General features: G+C 37.1%; 2 protein-coding genes across 2 annotated transcripts in view; one reads left to right on the top strand and one right to left on the bottom strand.

Annotated features, from left to right (window-relative positions):
- Positions 1-3447, bottom strand: part of LOC106873877 (centrosomal AT-AC splicing factor) — a 21557-nt gene extending 18110 nt beyond the window's left edge. Inside the window, exons 1-3 of the mRNA XM_014921396.2 lie at positions 3218-3447; positions 1889-2058; positions 699-791 (exon numbers count right to left, since the gene is read on the bottom strand). Of these exons, the coding sequence (XP_014776882.1) occupies positions 699-791; positions 1889-2058; positions 3218-3355 (401 nt within the window). The 5' untranslated portion in view covers positions 3356-3447. The remainder of the gene's footprint in view (positions 1-698; positions 792-1888; positions 2059-3217) is intronic.
- A 490-nt stretch (positions 3448-3937) lies between these two features.
- LOC106873870 (centromere-associated protein E) overlaps positions 3938-18489 on the top strand; it is a 53424-nt gene continuing 38872 nt past the window's right edge. Inside the window, 9 exon segments of the mRNA XM_052974967.1 lie at positions 3938-4063; positions 6739-6798; positions 7763-7857; positions 9702-9791; positions 11741-11859; positions 13935-14045; positions 15078-15162; positions 16359-16426; positions 17387-17458. Of these exon segments, the coding sequence (XP_052830927.1) occupies positions 6749-6798; positions 7763-7857; positions 9702-9791; positions 11741-11859; positions 13935-14045; positions 15078-15162; positions 16359-16426; positions 17387-17458 (690 nt within the window). The 5' untranslated portion in view covers positions 3938-4063; positions 6739-6748.

The raw sequence follows: 18489 nt of genomic DNA, 5'->3' as shown, positions 1-18489 counted from the left end.
CTTGCAATTTGAGGAGCCACTTGGACACATTGTCGCTACAATTTATCCCTTCACAAAGGCGGCAAGCTGGGCGAAATGCTTAGCGGTATTTTGCCTGTCTATATGTTCTGAGTTCAAATTCTGCCGAGGTCGACTTTGCCTTTCATCCTTTCGGGGTCGATAAATTAAGTGCCAGTTGCATACTGGGGTCAATCTAATTGACCGGCCCCCTCCCCCCAAAATTTCAGGCCTTGTGCCTAGAGTAGAAAAGAATTTATCCCTTCACAGCTTCTACTGATCATTCCCATCCTCTCTTCTAAATATGAGTAGCCATGTACCCCCTCTACAAGGACCTGCTCTGCACCCCACTTTAAAATTTTACTCTTTCAAGTCGTAACATAAAAACCCACACCCACATCTCAAGTTTTGCAGTCTTGTGAGCTGTATAGTGGCCTCATCAGTGTTAGTAGCACAAAAAAACAAAAACAAAAGCACCCAGCACATGCTGTAAAGTGTTTGACATTAGGAAGGGCATCTGGCTGTGGAAAACATACCATGGTTTGCAATTGAGCATACCATATTATCCCAGATCAGTAATGGATAAATCGGTGATAAACGAGGAACCATGTACTGAATTTACACTAATTCTTTCCTCCACATGAAATAATGGCAACTCACCAACATTTGCATATATACATAAATGTAAGTATAGAAATTACCTTTCAAATTCTTTTTCTGAAAAAATATATTTATTATAGTGCTTCAAAAAATTTTTCTGAAAGAACAGTCTCGTGTTGGTTTTGTGAAGTTCTCTGAAAGTAGAGAAAGTATATAATAACATCATGACAACAGCAACACACTGATAACTCATTTTAAATTTCCTCAGTAAATAAAACCTTGTCCTAATGATGCTTGCCATTGCATTCTGTAGTGTTTGCTCATACAAGTTTGTAGCAATTTTGTAATTTCTTTGTGGTTAAGAAAGTTTGCTCTGTAACCACATAGATTCAGGTTTAGCCTACAGTGTGGTGGCTTAGGCAAGTGCCTTTTACTTATAGCAGTAGGCTGCGGAATTTTTTTTCCTACGAGAGTTCCGGACCCCAGTTATGAACTCATTTGCATACAGCCAATCAAAACTCAACTATCAAACTGACTTATGAGCGCATAACAAGTGATAGGGAATAAGATAAGGTCACTTGGGTAAGGAATGACCATGTTTCTTTTCTTCCCTGAAAGGGGTGAGACAGGTACAGTGCATGGGAGGAAATTTGGTTCAGTGGAGGTGAGGGTATAAGTCACTGTAAAGTAGATGGAGAGCCCAATATACAATGTCTGGCCATTTTAAAACTTCTTGATCCACTCATACATACTTGTACACAGTAGAACACGGTCCCCGTATTGTACTGAAAGTCTGTAATGAATTTCAGTTACTGAAACACCTTCAGACCAGAGAAATTGGATCACTGATCTCTTTTCTTCCTTGGTGCACACCACCAATAGAGTGGCCATGTTTACTGTGTAACACACAAAAGAAAACTGAAGCGATCAAGTTCAAACCACAGTTACATAACCATAAGAATACCACCTTTTAGTACGCGAGCACTGAAGGCAATGTGGCCAACCTAAAGAATGTTTCAGCAAAAACAGATAATTTTTTACTTCTCTTTATATCGTTGTTTGTCCATCTCCACCAACTAGTGTCAGCTTGTTTATAGCCACATAACTTAGCAGTTTGGCAAAAGAGACTAATGGAATAAGTACCAGATTCTAAAATATAAGTATTGGGGTCAATTTGTTTGACTAAACCCTTCAAAGGCAGTGCTCCAGTAAACAATAAGACACTCTATAAAGCTAAAAATAAAGCTTCTAAAGAACAAGACAAAATATAAATAAAATAAACATAACATACGTTGTTAGGTGAGCCAATAGGTTATGTTCCATGATGAGGAAATTACCGTTTACTGAATGTCTCTCAATTTCAACAGAACAAAAATAGCACCAAACATTTTGCAGGTTCATCTTTTCATTGCATAAATTTATCACAGATGGATTCTCAATTGCTTTTCTACACAGAGAAAGCTGGAAAGAAAAAAAGAAAACAAAAAGGAACTCATTTAACAATGAAGAAGGACAAAGAAGATTGAACTGATCTCAACATAACACTAATATCTAATAGGCACTGAAAGTATTGAACTGGCACTAGTGTTTGCATGCTGGGCAAAATGCTTAACAGTATTTGGTCCCATCTTTACATTCTGAACTCAAAACTTGCTGAGGTTGACTTTGTCTTTCATCCTTTGGGGGTCAATGAAATAAGTACCAGTTGAAAACTGGAGTCCATCTAATCAACTTGTTCCCTCCCCTCAAATTGCTGGCCTTGTACCAAAATTTGAAATCCGTAAAGACTGAGAAGAAATAGGAAATTATGCGGCACTGTCATGCTATTAGCTGTCAGAAGTGAAAGTGCTCACTGCTAGTGAAGTATCTGTATGTCTGCCTGCAAAATTAGTAAAGACTGATAAAAAATATAAAAAATTATGTTATGTAAAAAATAACTGTTGACAACTAGTCATTCAGTTTACCAATTTTGGAACAAACTTGTTTGAGAATGTGTGTGTGTGTTTGTCCATTGCCAGAGTTGTTGATTACAACTTGTTATTAAAATTCAACCAAACTTATTCGATAGTTAGGGATTCAAGGAAAAAAAGAGAGGGAGAGAGTGAGAGACTCTCGATTGCCTTGGACAAAACCTTGAAGTCATTTCGACTGCGATAACATCTTTTTTTTTTTTTGTATATGAATAATAAATTCATAATAATATGTACTATTATGGGCGATCACCTTTCTTGTCGCGACCCAGTTTGAAAAATGCTGTCCTAGAGAAACTCATTGACATAACAATATATGTAAGTATGTATGTATGTGTGTGTGTGTGTTACACCATATATAAAAATAAAAGCAATAATCTGTAGTAAAGTAAAAGAGAGAGCTATAGTAACAAAATTATAAGGTACATCTGCACAATCATGCCCCCTTCGGCTTAATTTCCTCGTAACTTTCAGTGGGGATACATTTGCGTAGGTATGCCCCATTTATAATTGCAACGTTCTTAAATCAAAAGATCGCCAAAAGACGAGATGATGGCCAAAGATGAATGACTTGCGATTGTTTAACCATTTAGAGTTCTGCCTGTGGCTAACCAACAATATTAGTAATGAATGCGAATTGAGTTACTTACTTTCTCATCAAACCGTTTCAATGCCTTATCTAGAAACAATTTATGTTTCTTGGAATAGACATGTTTTTTACCCCCAGTATGACTTGCATGACATATAGAACAAAACTGGAATTGCTGTAGGTTAGATGACATGATCATTCTATAATTCTAAATGACAGGTAAACAATACAACACCGTATTTACTAAAGGTTGAGTTGCTTTACTTCTTCAGCACTGCTGTTTCGTATTTATCTCATTATACCTAGATAGAGAGATTGCGAGATAGAAATGTCACAAAGAGGTTTTAAGCATAAGAAGCAAATTCTGTAGTAATGCCCTTATATAAATAAGAAGCAAATGAAGATAGGTAAATATTGCATGCGGCATTTATTAAAAGCACAATAACGTTCGGAGTTCCAGCAGGAACTGACTTCTCTTTTTATGTTTTCAACTATGAAACGGAAGAATCAATTATATATTAAGTTAGATTTAATTGCAATTTACAAAAAAGTTTTCGTTATGTTTGTTTCAAAATAATTTCTTATTTTATTAATGTCAAGGAAAAATAAATGATTATAAAATTTCTGTTACAAAAATTTATCAACACATCAGATTTATCCACAGTTACTTTTATTCCATCTACACCGGTTTTAAATTCATTGACCAATCAGCATCGGTAGTTTATTTTCATCAACCAATGAAATACGAGCGTGGTAATATTAAATTATGTTCCTCATTCGTTCTCGTTAAAGTTTGAATTTTCTATCAACTGTTTGCGTTTTATCAAAACATTTAAGCCGAACGATTTCTGTTCGACATTACTATATTTTGGTTACATCGTGTAAGTAAACATAATCTCAAATAAATGTAAGTACAATAAAATTTTGGACTTCTAATATTAACAGTAATTAAGGTGCTTGTTTATATTTGTTGTTTTATCATAGTTTCACTTGACATCACTTTCAAATCAGCTCTCCCACTACTCAGGGAATGTCCGATTTCTTTTGAATAGCATCAAAATCTGAATATTTTAGGAATTTATAAAAAAAAAAACAAAAAAAAAGAAAGAGGTGATCTTCGAACCTTATACACACACACACACACATATATGATGGACAATATGCACTTATGAAAAGTGAACAAAATCTCGTTAATCTCTATATAATAAGCAGAATTGTAAAGTGCTTTTGATTTAGTCATTTTATATATACATATGTATTTTGTAACTAGTAGACCGAAGTACAGATATTATGTAGGAAAATAACACTATTTTGTCAGACACGTTTGTAGTTTCAAACTGCGTAAGTCATTACTATTTTACGTAATTATTGTATTACGGTTTCCTATTTTAAATATTAAAATAGATGAAATCAAATACATTTTATACAATAACGATTGTGGCCAAAGATTAACAGTGGATTTTATCGCTATCAAGTTAACCAATAGATAGTTCGGTAAATTTTGAAATTTGATCATTAAAATGGCATTGAAAAGTTACAATAGTATTTTATAGAAATGCTAAATAGTTTCATTACAGTAAAATCGACTTGTCTAACAAGTCAAAATAAACCTATCATTTTCAAAATAGTTGCAGTCAGGAATTATGGAATTATATTTATATTTTGTGTGGTGATTTTCAGATTAGATACATTTTGCTAACACCATTATTATTCTTGTATAAGTCAACTAAATGACTCGCATAACCTCGTTTCTGCGAGTGAAAACGAAAGATGGCCCACATTTCTTTGTAGCAGAGTAACAACACTCGTTCATTGCAACCGATCCTTCATGTTGGCATGACACATTATAAGATGATGATGTGGGAGGTGTTCTTCAAAGATGTTGCATTAGTATGTTCTCTTAGAGTTTGTTGAGAGTTTTAAGTCTTGGAATTTTGTCTTTAGTTCACATCTACAATATTTACAAGAAGTTTTAGTTGCAACTCCTTAAACTCCCACGATCCACATTTTAGCAATTCTTCACTTAATTACACTTGTTGTCTTAGAATGTTAAACTGTTATAATATTATCTGAATAGTGTGTTATTGCTTAGTGCATTATTATATCTTATTTACGATGTCTTAGAATGTTAAACTGTTATAATATTATCTGAATAGTGTGTTATTGCTTAGTGCATTATTATATCTTATTTACATAAATGACACATAATAACTCATAAAAATATCTTGTGTTAAACAATACGATCGCAAATACAAGCGGCTGAAATGGGGGTCCTTAAATGGATCTCTGGAGTTATGTTACTTGACAGGGTGTATAAGCTCGGTGATCAGGAAGGTCACAGCTCTTGTACTATGGACATGTGATTAGAATGCCACAAGGGAGAATTGCAAGATTGATTATTCAACCTGATCCAACTGGCAGGAAACCGAGGGGTAAACTAAGAATGATATAGTTGGATAATATCCATACTTTTAGTTGGTCACACTTGGTGATCCAGCTGGAAAGTGTAATGCCAGTTGCTTTTGATAGGACCCTATGAAAAAGATGCCTTAGGATTATACCCCAACAACCCTCCCAGGAATAGAGGGCAGAGAAAATGGCTGGATCCTTCCAACGTCCAATAAACTAAGTGCTAGTGAAGTAACTTAAAAAACTCTGCTTACACACACCACTAAAATGTTGACCTCGTGCCAATGCTTGTAATGATTAACTCTTTAGCATTCAGATTATCTTACTTATTAACATCATCATAATTTCATGTCTGTTTTCTATGCTGGCATGGGTTAGATGGTTTAACCAAAACAGCTAAGCTGGAGATCTGTACTAGGCTCCAGTCTAATTTTGGCTTGGTTTCTACAGCTGGATGCCCTTCCTAATACCAACCACTCCAATAGTGTAGTCAGTGCCTTTTATGTGTCACTGACACTGTCCATCACTACGATTTCACTTGGCTTGACAAGTTTTCTGAGGTACAGCAAATGGTCAAAGGTCTTGATCATTTGTCATCACCTCTGTGAGACCCAGCATCCAAAGATCATGTCTTTCTCCAGATTCCCTCCACAGTTAGAGATCTGCACTTCCTTACGCAACTGTCCTTGAATTAACCATGCATCATCTCGTAGCTTCGACATTTTGATGATGTCAATGTATATTTTTAGAATGACATTGTAGGACAGGTATGAGAAGCTAGATCTGACCAGTTTGAACATAAAACAGATAGAATATTTGGGCTTGATATGGCTGGTATAAATGCTAAAGGGTTGATATACAGTGATCCCTCACCATATTGTGGTTCACCTATTGTGCACTCAGTACATTGCAGATTTTTCTGGCTAATATATGCAAATTTATATCACAGACTCCTCAGTATACTGCAGGTTTCTGTGGCTGATAGGTATTCATATTTTTTTAGATTTTAATTATTTCTGTGGGAGGTTTTGGAATGTAACACCTGCGATAGTCGAGGGATTACTGTATAAGACATTTTGCTTTTCATTTGATTTGTTCCACCGATGCCAGCATGGAAGGCAGATATTAAACGAATATGATGATGATGATGATGATATTGTTTTATCTTTGCAGATTGAATAAAATGTCAGACAAGATTCAAGTCGTTATTCGACTACGGCCACTTAATGAACGGTAAGCTCAACACACACACACATTTTTATATACACATGCATGCGACAGGCTTCTTTGGGTTTTCATTCACAAAATCCACTCGCAAAATTTTACAGAAGACACTTGCTCATGTGCCGCTTAGTGGGACTGAATCTGAAATCACATTCTTTGGAAAGAAAACTTGTTAACAACACAGCCATGCATGTATATACAAAAATATTTACACTCACATCTGCCTGTCTGTCTGTCTGTCTCTTTGCCTATCTATCTGTTTGTCTATCCATCCATTGCTTATCTGTTTGTCTCTCTATCTATCTATGTTTGTCTATCTATTCTGTCTTGTCTGTCTAGCTATTTATCCATCTTCACACATATGCATGCACACACACACATGTGAAAGAGAGAGTGAGAGATCGTCATAGAAGTGCATCCCCATGTATATATATATATATATATATTTTATATCGTCGTCGTCGTTTAACGTCCGCTTTCCATGCTAGCATGGGTTGGACGATTTGACTGAGAACTGGTGAAACCAGATGGCTACACCAGGCTCCAATCTGATTTGGCAGTGTTTCTACAGCTGGATGCCCTTCCTAACGCCAACCACTCAGAGAGTGTAGTGGGTGCTTTTACGTGTCACCCGCACGAAGGCCAGTCAGGCGGTACTGGCAACGGCCACGCTCATCTCGCTCGAGAAACCTCATGTGTCACCCGCACAAGAGCCAAGCAATATACTATTATTCATTAACTTTACCAGTAATATTATTGTTGCTGAATTATTGCACAAGTTTTGAGAACATTTTTTTAAAAATTAAAATCTATTAACTAATTATTAGTAATTTTTACTTTAAAAAAATCATAACCAATTACTTTCCTTGATAAATTATTTATAGCCTCATTAGGCTGCCATATTCTTTATGAATCTGATCACAAATAGTATACATTTATTCACTGACAGGCAAATAATATTTTTCTCTTGTAGTGAGAAGCACAATGGCAGTGACTTAGCGTGGCAAACCAGAGAGAAGAGAGTTATCTCAGCTACAGAAGGAACCAATAATCAGCCATATATGTTTGGTAAGTGCATAAATTTTACTTATTAAAGAAAGGTGTCAGCAGAAATGCCGGCAAACTGAGAGAGGATGAAAACGTGTTACCTTTTCCTCGTGTTCAAACAATATATGCCACTTTGTGTAAAATATCCTGTAATAAAATCCGTCCAACCCATGCCAGCATGGAAAAATGGGCGTTAACCCTCTAGCATTTAAACTGGCTGTATCTGGTCCAAATATTCTACTTGTTTTTATGCTCAAACCAGCTTGATTTGGCCTCTCGCATCTACCCTACAATGTTATTCTAAAAATAACCAATCACATTGTTGATATATCAAAGCTATGAGATATTGCAATGATTAATTCAAGCAATATGAATAAATAAAGGAAACAAACATATACTCACTCACACACATATACACATACATGTGTGTGTGTAATATGTATATAAAAAGGACCTCAGAATGAACTTCATCCTCCAAACACACACCATCATAAAAAGCAAGGGACAACCCAAATCTATGAAAAGTCTCCTAACACAAGCCCGAATACGCTCAATAACAACACAGAAGCTGTCAGTAAAAAAATGCAGAAGACCCCACTGTGGGATATGCGTCAATTTGAGGGATCAGAGTTCTCCATCAAACAGTGAAAAGCAGCTTCACATGTGCTTCGGAGAACCTGATATACACACTAACCTGCTCTGGGTGTCAAGAGTAATACATAGGCCAAACAAAAAACAGTCTCCGTCAAAGGATGGCTCTGCACAGATCCCAGATCAAAATTCCCCAAAACAGAAGAATAACATTCAGCCAGCACATCGACATTTGCACCAATAACAAAAATCCAAGCTTCAGAATTTTTCCCCTCTAACAATTTAGGGACGATACAACCTGTAGCCAACAAATTAGTAAAGAGACTCTCTTTATTACAAAATACAGACCCCTTTTGAACGCATCTACAACAAACGACATATCCACCATGACCTTAGAATAAAACAAACACACATGCAAATATTAAAAATGATACATTCAAGAGATACCCAAGAATTGATTAGAAAAACAGACCCAATCACTGCTATAATCCACAATGAGCCACTTTTAGGTCACTTGACCATTTAACATCCTACTACTATCATACCACCTGCATTCCCTCATTATTCTCTCTTCTCTTTGTCCTCTCCGCCACCTCCTTCCTTACTTTACTACTATTGCTGTTTAGAATGACACCTACGCAAATATTATAAACAATACATTCAAAAGAGGTGTCTCAAGAATTCAGTCACTACTACCATCCACAAGTCACTTTCAGGGCACTTGACCATTTAACATCCTACTACTATCATGGCACTCCCGCATTCTGCTCCTCCTCCTCCTCCTTCTTCTCTGCCAAAAATTCACAATGACCTCAAACCCACAAGAGTAAACAGGAGAGACAGAGACAAGCAGAAACAAGGAAAATACCCCTTGTAGTTGAATACTATGCAAATATTCTTTTAAAAAACTTTTGTACATACCCACTAAAGATCAAATGTCTCTAACCATTTCTATCCAACAGACTAACAATTCTGCCAGCTGATTACAGATATATTAATGGTGAAGGCGGTGAGCTGGCAGAAACGTTAGCATGCCGGGCGAAATGCTTAGCGGTATTTCGTCTGCCACTACGTCCTGAGTTCAAATTCCGCCGAGGTTGACTTTGCCTTTCATCCTTTCAGGGTCGATAAATTAAGTACCAGTTACGCACTCGGGTCGATGTAATCGACTTAATCCCTTTGTCTGTCCTTGTTTGTCCCCTCAATGTTTAGCCCCTTGTGGGCAATAAAGAAATAAGAAATATTAATGGTGAGATGTTGTTTTGTTTTTGTAGATCGTGTTTATGATTGTAATGACAATACAGCAGACATTTATCATGAAACTGTGGAACCAATTATTTGTGCCACTATGGAGGGTTTCAATGGTAAGCAATTTTCTCATTTAAGATTATTTGTTTTCTTTCACTACTCTCCGAAATTATTGTATGTTTTTGTTGGATGTGGTTGAGTGGGTGTCACATCTTCAGTTTTGGTCTTGCAGTGTGAGAATAGCTGTGGTTGTGCACTCAAGAAGTTTGTTTTCTAATCACATGTGAAGGTATGGCTCAATGGTTAGAGCATCAGGCTCACAATCATGAGGTAGTGAGTTCGATTCCTGGACTGGGCTGTGTGTTGTGTTATTGATTAAGACACTTTATTTCACATTGCTCCAGTTCACTCAGCTGTAGAAATGAATTGCAACAGCACTAGTACCAAGCTGTATCGGCCTTTGCCTTTCCCTTGGATAATATCGGTGACATGAAGAGGGGAGGCTGGTCTTCTCTAAACAACCTTCCTGGGACTTATTTCTTCGGAAGGTAACCTTCTAGGTGCAATCCGATGGTCATTCATGACTGAAGGAAGGCGGGGGTGGGCTCTTCCATCACTTCCTCTCCTTTGCAATCACATGATTTTCTCTCTGGTCTCTCAGTTGCATAGCAACAGGGTGAGTGCTTTATACTCTAGCTATAGATTTTGACTCAAACCTTGTGTATGAAAATGTACAAAGCACAAGTCTGTACATTTTTATGAGAATTCATTCTCTGCAATATAGGATATAGTGAACGTGACATTCATTGATGTTGCAAATAGTCCCCCGTCTGAATAAAAATCTGGTATGTGGCATACGACTGACTGTAAGTACATGTCTTTGAAGAGACCCAAAAAGGCTGAAATGCATCTGTGATGCTCTTGCTGGCCTCTGCTGGGGTGATTGTTTCTCTTTTGTCTCTCGCCAATATTATTGGTTTTTTTTAATACAACACATTCATTAGAGATGTGGAGGTGTGGTTGAGTGTAAGCATCAGTTTAGGAGTGGATGGGGGAAAGGAGTAGGTGTGGCCTATGGCCTAGAAGAGCAGATCTAGAAAATGACAGTGCAGAAAGGATGGTGAGCAGTAGTATAATAAGACTGTAGGTAGATTAAGAAGAAGGGAAATGATGGTGAAGGTTGCGAGTCTGGGAAGAGAGTGAGAGTGAATGAAACATGTATGTGTATATTTACACATACACATGTGTACATATGAGGGTTTAAACCAATCAATTGTACTCTTCTGAAAAATAATTGTAGCATTGTCAACACATGGAGAAGTGATATTAAACATCAATGACCAAAGTCAAGAACAAGAGAGTAACAACCTGGGTACATTATACAGGGTGTCCACAAAGTCTGGGTACATGGGGATTAACACATACTTTAAGAAATTAGTTTTTCTTGTATTTAATTGTTTATGATATGGTTTTATTTACTCCATGTACCCACAAGGGGATTGACACATACTTTAAGAAATTATTATTTCTTACATTTAATTGTTTATGTTATGATTTTATTTACTCCATGTACCCAGACCTTGTGGACACCCTGTAGTAGCTTGTTTCATCTTTTTCCAATTTCACTATAAATATCACTGGGGTTACCTTTGTCTTTCATTGCTTTTGATTTAAAAAGTATGTGTCAGTGGTATACTTAGGTTGATTCCATCAGTTGTATTGCATTATAATCAACCCTTTAGCATTTAACCTGGCCCAAATTTTCTACCAATTCTATGTTCAAACTGGCCAGATTCAGCCTCTCATACCTACCCTAGTGTCATTATAAAAATAAACAATCACATCATCGGAATCTTTGAAGCTACAAGATAATGCAGATTAATTAAAAACAGTGTGGATAAATAAGCATTACATTTGAGAGAGTAATTTGAATGTTGAAGGGTTAAACTATAGTGCTATTGTTTAAATCAATTCAATGTAAACATCTCTCTTCCTCTCATCATAACTGTCTTCTTCCTGTTCTCTGTCCATACACAAATAATGTTTGCTTTTTAATCATTTTTAGGAACCATTTTTGCTTATGGCCAGACTTCTTCTGGGAAAACCTACACAATGTCTGGTACAAAAGAAGAGAAAGGAATAATTCCAATGGCAATGAAGTCCATGTTTGATGCCATCGATAATGTAAGTAAACTTGAGATGTGTCTTTGGTAAGAATAACAACAATGAAGAAATGATATTGTTAGCCATAGCATTTTATTCCTTTTATTTTATTTATATGCATTAAATATTACAATTAACTATTAAAAGGTAACTAGTTTTGCTACAAAGAAGAAAAATCATCTATCTCTTCAAAAGTACACAAAATTTCCTTTGTCTTTTTGAGATTCGGTTATATTTTGTAAGTGGAGGCGCAATGGCCTAGTGGTTAGGGCAGTGGACATGCGGTCATAGGATCGCTGTTACGATTCCCAGACCGGGCATTGTGAGTGTTTATTGAGCGAAAACACCTAAAGCTCCACGAGGCTCCGGCAAGGGATGGTGGCGAACCCTGCTGTACTCTTCCAACACAACTTTCTTCCTGTTTCTGTTGTACCTCTAATTCAAAAGGGTCAGCCTTGTCACACTGTGTCACGCTGAATATCCCCAAAACCTACGTTAAGGGTACACGTGTCTGTGGAGTGCTCAGCCACTTGCACGTTAATTTCATGAGCAGGCTGTTCCGTTGATTGGATCAACTGGAACCCTCGACGTCGTAAGCGACGGAGTGCCAACAACATATTTTGTAACTGTACATTAAATAACTTCTGCATTTTTGTCTCATGTGAAAATGGTTGTGTCTTAAGTATAAAGTCATCAGTAGGTTTTGTCTCCAAAGGTTATAGAAATTTTTCTCAACAAGTTAACAAAAGTAGGAAAACTCTCAAACAGTTTGGATGTTATCATAATGTGCTCTCAAACAGAGAGACACGGTGAGAATGTTAATATTCTTCGGTTGCTAGCTAAAGCCTTTTTTCCTCTTTACATTTCTATTTTTAACTACATTTCCCCTTAAATACTGCAAAAGAGGCTCGGGAGAGTGGTTGCTAATTGGCTAGTTATAGAACCAATCAAGATAGTCTAATTGGCTTCTGCTCAGTCAATTTACAGTTTGGTGGAAAGATAGTTTGATTATTTCATTTGATAGTGTCCTAAAGGATGTCATAATTACAAAGCTTTCTCTGCTACATTTCCCATGGCCAGACAAGTTTTTTGTGGAAGACTGGAAACGAACACTACCACTTATGTGTTGATGATGCACATTTATAACCATCATGTAATGCTAAGACAAGGCTACCAACACACACACACACACACGGAGTGGAATTAGAAATAGAAAGTCCTTGGTATAGTATTATACATTGGGAAAAAAAATTAATAGAAATGACTTATCTGATAATTTTTCCATTGTAATAATTAGATACTGTTTAACTTGTTTCAGTCATTTGACTGTGGCCATGCTGGAGCACCGCCTTTAGTCGAGCAAATCGACCCCAGGACTTATTCTTTGTAAGCCTAGTACTTATTCTATCAGTCTCTTTTTGCTGAACAGCATCGGTTGTCATTGATGTTGGGGGGACAAACACAGACACACAAACACACATATATATACATATACATATATACGACGGGCTTCTTTCAGTTTCCGTCTACCAAATCCACTCACAAGGCTTTGGCCGGCCTGAGGCTATAGTAGAAGATACTTGCCCAAGATGCCACGCAGTGGGACTGAACCCGGAACCATGTGGTTGGTAAGCAAGCTACTTACCACACAGCCACTCCTGCGCCTATGCAGATCTTTATAAATTAGGTAGAAAAGCCATTTCTATCAATTTTTTCATATATATATATATATATATATGATGACATACACGCACACACATATATCTACATACAAAATAGGCTTGTTTCAGTTTCTGTCTATCAAATCCACTCACAAGACTTTGGTCAGCCGGGGATTATAGAAAAAGACACTTGCCCAAGGTGACATGCAGTGGGACTGAACCTGAGACCATATGATTGGGAAGCAAGTTTCTTAACCACACAGCCATATCTGCACCTACATTATGATTATAGTGATGAAATAATTACCAGTCATCAGTTATGTTCTGGGATCCACATCATTATTATAAGACACTTGCAATGTTTATAATGGAAATATCTGGAAGAGAGAATGGGGAAGACTTCTTTTTATCATTTCATTTCTTTTTTATTTGAAGGCTCCAAGCCGACAGTTTCTTCTGCGAGTTTCATATATGGAAATATATAATGAAAAAATCTCTGATTTGCTTGATGCTGAAGAAAAGACACTGAAGCTATTGGAAGATGAGGTAAATGATATTGAAATAAGATTACTTTTATCTTTGTTCTGTCATTGTGATATGCTGATGGTTACTGTAGTGATTTTTTTTTTTTTCAAAATTCCCTCTAACCCTGCTACAGGCTTTTAGAAGCTGGTCTTAGCTTTGGTTTTATGGCAGTGGATAAAAAGAAAAAAAATTCCTCTGGATCAAACAGTAATCTGTTACGGTCAACATGTCCTAATGATTTTAAAGAATATTTTTTAACAGTTCGCTCTGGAAGAAGTTGCTGTAATCTATGTCCTTTGTAGGTCCTCTGATTCTGGTAGGATTAATATGGATGATTCTGCAAAGTTAAAAAGTTTTTTTCTGGCAGGAGCCACACGCACGAACACAAAACAGGTTGCAGTATGCTAGGCCAAAATGCTTTTAGACTATGCAGCATGTGAATCATTCAAAGGATCTTGAGGTTAGGAGCACTGATTGTGTGTGAGACATGGAGGATCATGCCTGTACTTGGTTTTAGTCACCTGCTTAACTATTTCAAAGGGATCAGGTGTGAAGCACATGTGCTGCGAGGGACAACCTAAAGCTGGTGGAGCCCTAAACCAGTCAGCTGACCTGATGTACTGTAGTGTCCAAGAGATAGTATCTCATATTCGGGAAAAAAATGTTTTTAGTGCATTAAAGCATGCAATATAGGACCAATTTTGCATTTAGGACCCTGGTCAATTCTGTTGTTTTTGAAACAATCTTTTGGGGAAAAAAAGTGCTAGTATCATATAAAAAGCCCTCAATCCACTCTGTTAGGTGGTTGGTGTTAGGAAGAGCATCCAGTTGTAAAATCCCTACCAAAACAAACAGTGAAGCTTGGTACAGTTTTCTACCTAACCAGCTCCTGTCAAACCATCCAATCCATGCCAGCGTAGAAAACAGACATTAAATGATGATGATGGTGGGGGGGGGGGCAGCGGTGGTGTCTTATATGCTATCAAATATGATATTTCCATGAAGAAAAGTTTCTTGAAGCAAGCTAATTTGTTCTTTCTCTATTGTTCATAGAATCGATTGGTTCATGTGAGTGGGCTGAAGGAAATGGTCTTTCAAAACATAGACGACATGTTAGCCATTAAGAAGAAAGGAGATTGTAAGTATATTTCTACTCCTAATGCTGGTTTTGAACCAGTAAAGGAACCTCTGTCTTGTTTAACCTTCTAAAAATAGTAGTCAAATCTCTCTTGAATTAGAATATACTTTAAAACATGGTTCAGAGTTAAGGTTTATTCTTAGAAAATTTATACCTGATAAAGGAAAAGACTGGAAGATCAGAGTTGGCATTATTTTTGATCAGAATTCTGCTCTGGCAGGACTGACTTGGAGTCTTAGAGCAACACCAGCAAGAATTGGCTGGTTTTGATCTGTTTTGACCTTTATTCTATAGCAGGTGTGACAGTGGTCAAAAAGTTTATTTCTATACACATGGTTTCTGGTTCACTTCCAACTACTATTTGCTTTGGGCCAATGAAAGACTTCTGAGTGGATTTGGTTGATAGAAACTGTAAAAAGCCTGTTGTATATATGTATGTTTTTATGTATGCCTGTGTTACTGTCTCTTTGCTTCAAAATGGTGTGCATGTGGTATCCTTTGTTCCCAATCTTCTCTGAAAACATGTGTGGTCAAAGGGAAATATTGCTTGGAAACAGATGAGGTTTAGCAACACGAAGGGTATCTGGCCATAGAAAATCCACCTCGGCAAATACTGTCTAACCTATGCAGTTATGGAAAGGTGGGTTTACAGTTTCAATCTACCAAATTCATTCACAAGGCTTTGGTTGGCTCAGGGTTACAGTAAAAGACATTTGCCCAAGGTTTAGTCAAACTAATCAACTCCAGTACATATTTTCATGCCTGGTATTTATTCTATAGGGCTATTTTGCCAAACTGCTAAATTAAGAGGATGTAAACAAACCAACATTGGTTATCAAGCAGTAGTGAGAACAAATACAAAAGTACACACACACACACGCACAGACATATGGGATTTCACACAGTTTCTGTCTACCTAGCTCACTGACAAAGCATTGGTCACCCAAGGTGCTATGGAATGGGACTGAATCCTAAACTAACTGATTGTAAAGCAAAGTTTTTGACCTTACTGCCATTTCTGTGCCTAGTATTAATATTTTAAAAAAAAAGAAAAAGTCTAGAAGGATTAACTTTGTCTTTCATTGCTCTCGGCTGGATATAAAATGTATCAGTGCAAGCCATTCTGACCCTTGTATTGCTGGATTATAGTAACCCCACTAAAATTTCAAATCTATTTGTCCTTTTCATTCTTCCAGCACGAAGACGTGTGGCTGAAACAGCCAGAAATGAAGAGAGCTCTAGGTCACATGCAATATTTCGTATGGTAAGTCAAATCAGCCCTTTTTTTTTCATTGCTTATGTTATTTATTGTTCATTCTCCATTATTTCTTTAGTGGCATTCACACTGTAATAAATTCATCTTACATCAACTTCATGGAGGCGCAATGGCCCAGTGGTTAGGGCAGCAGACTCGCGGTCGTAGGACCGCGGTTTCGATTCCCAGACTGGGCATTGTGAGTGTTTACTGAGCGAAAACACCTAAAGTTCCACAAGGCTCTGGCAGGGGATGGTGGTGAACCCTGCTGTACTCTTCCACCACAACTTTCTCTCACTCTTTCTTCCTGTTTGTGTTGTGCCTGTAATTCAAAGGTTCAGCCTTGTCACACTCTGTGTGACACTGAATCTCCCCTGAGAACTACATTAAGGGTACACATGTCTGTGGAATGCTCAGCCACTTGCACGTTAATTTCACGAGCCAGTTGTTCTGTTGATTGGATCAACTGGAACCCTCGTCGTCGTAACCGACGGAGTGCCAACCACATCAACTTCATGCCGTGAAATAATGGTTAAGTAGCACCAGCTTTTACAATAATCTCCTTTGGGCTCTAGAAGCAATTTATATTACTGTTTCAAACCATTAACTGCTTTATAAAATATAGCGTGTTTTCAAATTTTGGCATGAGGCCAGCAATTTCAAGGATGGGAACTAGTCGATTTGTATTAATCCAAGTGTTCAACTGGTACTTATTTTATTGACCTACAAAAGGATGAAAGGCAAAGCAGACCTTGGCAGAATTTGAGCTCAAAACGTAAGGATGAACGAAATGTCGCAAAGCATTTTGTCTGGTGTGCTAATGATTCTGCCAGCTCACTGCCTCATTTCTTTATAACATATATTGCCACCAGTAATATACGGCAATTATTTACTTGACTGAGTTGACTCTACCATTTTCTACAGGAACTTGCTTTGTGTTTATACATGAAATCTGTTTGATATTTGTAGATAATTGAGAGCCAAGAACGACAGGATAATGAGGATGATTTAAGAGATGAATCTGTGCGACTTTCTTTATTGGTAAGTTATATTTATTTTACATCTAATAATTTTCTTCCCTTTATCCATAGGCAGTAAGAGATTTTGTCTAGTTACATAAAAGGAGGTCGTTCCAACTATATCTACCATATTTTCCAGCATGCGAGTCAACATAATACATAGCAGGATGTGAAAAGACAGTGATAATATTTGAAAATCGTCACTGCCCTTCCAAATCTGCAAGTGTAGACATGCGCGCGCGCGCACACACACAAGGCTTCTTTCAGTTTCCGTCTAGCAAATCTGCTCAAGACTATGCAGCCCAGGGCTATAACAGAAGACTTTTGCCCAAGGTGCTAAACAGTGGGATTGAACCTAAGACCACATGGTTGGGAAGCATGATTCTTAACCGCACATCCACACCTGTGTCTAATTATCAATGAGGATGAGTTAAATACAGTGATTAACAAAAATATTAGGGGATTAGCTAATAGGCTTAGGTCAGTAAAGAGAGATAACAGAATATAACTATGTAGCCTCTTGGTACAGTAAGAGCATTTTATGATAGACTGTAGATTTTACTTCTGCTCTTTTACTAGAGGTTAGGATATAACACTCACGAATATAAAGATTCTGGTTTTGATTCCTTGACCAGATGGAATGTTGTGTTCTTGAGCAAAAACACTTCATTTCACGTTGCTCCAATCCACTCAGCTGTGAGTTCCAGGAATAGCTGAGAAGTGAACCCTGTGATGGACTGGCTTCAATTTCAGGAGAGGTGAGGACTATTGTAAACTTACTCTCATATACACACGCATATGTATATGTTTGTGTCATTGTGTGTCTATATGTGGTAAGATATAATAGAAAACGAGAAATTATTAGTGAATTTGGTTCGTTTTCAAAAGAATGCCTTAATTCTAGTCACTTTTATAGTTAAGGGATTTGTAGTTTCATAACAACATCCTGGGGTTTGTGGAAAGCATATAACTTTCCAGTGAAATTTTGTATCTAATATCTTTTAAGTGTACACAGATAGAGTTGTAAATTACACTAAGACGATTTTTGTCCTT

Source organism: Octopus bimaculoides, chromosome 20, assembly GCF_001194135.2.
Source record: "Octopus bimaculoides isolate UCB-OBI-ISO-001 chromosome 20, ASM119413v2, whole genome shotgun sequence".
NCBI lineage: Eukaryota > Metazoa > Mollusca > Cephalopoda > Octopoda > Octopodidae > Octopus > Octopus bimaculoides.
This window is presented reverse-complemented; position numbering and strand designations above follow the sequence as displayed.